The sequence below is a fragment of the Castor canadensis genome, chromosome 1 (genome assembly GCF_047511655.1).
Source record: "Castor canadensis chromosome 1, mCasCan1.hap1v2, whole genome shotgun sequence".
Taxonomy (NCBI): Eukaryota; Metazoa; Chordata; class Mammalia; order Rodentia; family Castoridae; genus Castor; species Castor canadensis.
In genome coordinates, this window is record NC_133386.1 from 196,046,814 (window position 1) to 196,049,185 (window position 2,372).

General features: G+C 40.8%; 1 protein-coding gene across 1 annotated transcript; it reads right to left on the reverse strand.

Annotated features, from left to right (window-relative positions):
• Positions 1-1,385: 1,385 nt before the first annotated feature.
• Positions 1,386-2,372, reverse strand: LOC109702246 (olfactory receptor 4D10-like). Its single transcript, XM_020187649.2, has one exon. The coding sequence runs from the start codon at positions 2,325-2,327 to the stop codon at positions 1,386-1,388; it is 942 nt and encodes a 313-aa protein (XP_020043238.1). The 5' UTR covers positions 2,328-2,372.

The following is a 2,372-nucleotide window of genomic DNA, read 5'->3' on the forward strand; positions in this document are numbered from 1 at the left end:
TCAGCCGATGGATACCTAGACTGATTCCATTGCTTGGCTAACATGAATAATGCTGTAATAAACACGGGTGTATAAGTATCTCTACTATAGCTGACTTACATTTCTTCAGATATATGTCCAGGAACGGTATAGCTGGATCACATGGTATTTCTGCTTTTTAGATTTTTGAGAAGCCTCTATACCCCTTTCCATAGTGACTGAACTAATTTACTTTCTCACCTATAGGGTTCCTTTTTTCCTGAATGCTCTTTATCATTTGTCATTTGTTTTCTTGATAATGGCCTTTCGTTCTCTCTCTCTCTCTCTCTCTCTCTCTCTCTCTCTCTCTCTCTCTCTCTCTCTCTCTCTCTCTTCCTCTCTCTGCCTCTCCATTCTTTTTTTTCTCTTTTTTTTTGAGATGGTATCTTTCTATCTTTATGTTGCCAGATTGGCCTTGAACTTCTGGATTCAAGTGATCTTCCTACAGTGTGTGCCACTGTATCCAGCCTTTTTCTACCACTTGAGCTACTCCACCATACCAAGCTCTTTTCTTAAACATACCCTCCAATTACTTGAAGAGCAGAAACCAGTGAGAGGCAATATTTAGTCATTAAGCTTCTTAATTCAACAAGTTTGTATTAGTTTTTACGATCTCCCATTTGTCTCAGGTGCTATGGATATGACAATAAATAAAAGCAGAATCCTCCTTAGGGATACAGGAAGGAAGAAAACATGAAATTTGAAACCAAGTCCCATGTACTGTGCTAGAGCTTAGCGTAGGCTGCTAGTGGAATACACTGGCATGGTGGACAGCAGGTATGGATTCAGAGGAAGGTCAGATAAGAAACTTTCTTGGGGTCACAGAACTCATAACTAGTGGGGCCCATATTGTAACTCAAGCATATGTAACTCATAGGCAAATGATCTTAAGCACTGGAGTGTGGGATTTAGATTTGAAATCCTCAGGTGAAAGTTATTTAATTTATTCTTACTGTAGAATGGGAGGAGGAACTTAATTTGGATGAGATTATTTCATTAGGATGTGATTACTTTATGGAAGACATCACAGAGTCCCAAAACCCCTATGTGGGCTGATAATATGTGTCTCAGATCCCTTCCTGGTAACAATGCAGAAGTATAGTAGGAATATTTGAGTGTTTTTTGATTCAGTTTCTTTTAGTTTATCCAAGGCTGTATTGCAAAAGCAATACACATCTCTATTGCAAAAAATTTTATTTCTTTACTTTCTTCTGTGACCTAAAATTTATCTATTTTTATGACATGGTGATCAGAACCATTGAAAGTCATGTGTATGTTAGTAGAAATGAAGAAATTAATTATAAATCACTTAGTAAATACAGTTTACTTGATATGCAAACATCTTCAAAAGTGGTGATAGGAGGAAACTACTGATCTATTCCATTACAAGGTCCAAACCTTTTCCTGACTCTCCTCATGGATGACCTCATCTCCTGATTCCTTAGAGTATAGATTAATGGGTTCAGCAAAGGGGAGATGACAGTGAAAATGATAGAGATGGCCTTATCTGTGGGGAGGGCAGTGAAGGGCCGGGTATAGACATAGATGCAAGGCACGAAATGCAGGGTCACCACAGTGATGTGGGAGGTGCAGGTGGAGATGGCTTTCCTTCTGCCCTCCCCTGCCTGAGACCTTAGCAGTGATAATATGACCACATAGGACACCAGAAGCAAGAAAAACCACAGGGTGGTGAGCATCCCATTATTGGAAATCATCAGCAGTTCAAGTATAAAAACGTCTGTACACGCGAGTTTGAGGACTTGGGGGACATCACAGTAGAAAGTGTCAAGAACGTTGGGTCCACAGAAGGGGAGTGGGAGCAAGAGAGAAATCTGCACAATAGAGTGGACAAAACCCCCAGCCCAGGAGGCCGCTATCAACCCAACACAACGGCCTCTGCTCATGATTGTCACATAGTGCAGGGGCTTAGAGATGGCTACATATCGATCAAATGCCATCACTGACAGAGAAATTACATCCACACCTCCAATGAGGTGAAAGGAAAACATCTGAGTGAGGCAGCCATCAAAGGAGATGGTCTTTCTCTCTGAGAGAAGGTCCACCAGAACCTTGGGGGCAGTGATGGAAGAAAAGCAAATATCGGCAATAGATAAATTTCGGAGCAGAAAATACATGGGGGTGTGAAGGCGGGATTCACAGGTCACGGTGAACATGATGAGGAGGTTTCCCAGTAGAGTTGTCACATATACCAAAAATAGGAGAAAAAATAAGATCAAGCTCACATCCTGATTCTGGGTTAGACCAAGGAAAACAAGTTCTTTTACTCTGGAACAATTTTCCATCTCCATTCAATCATCCTCCTTTTTGAGTTTTTGTTTCAAGCTATATCATAG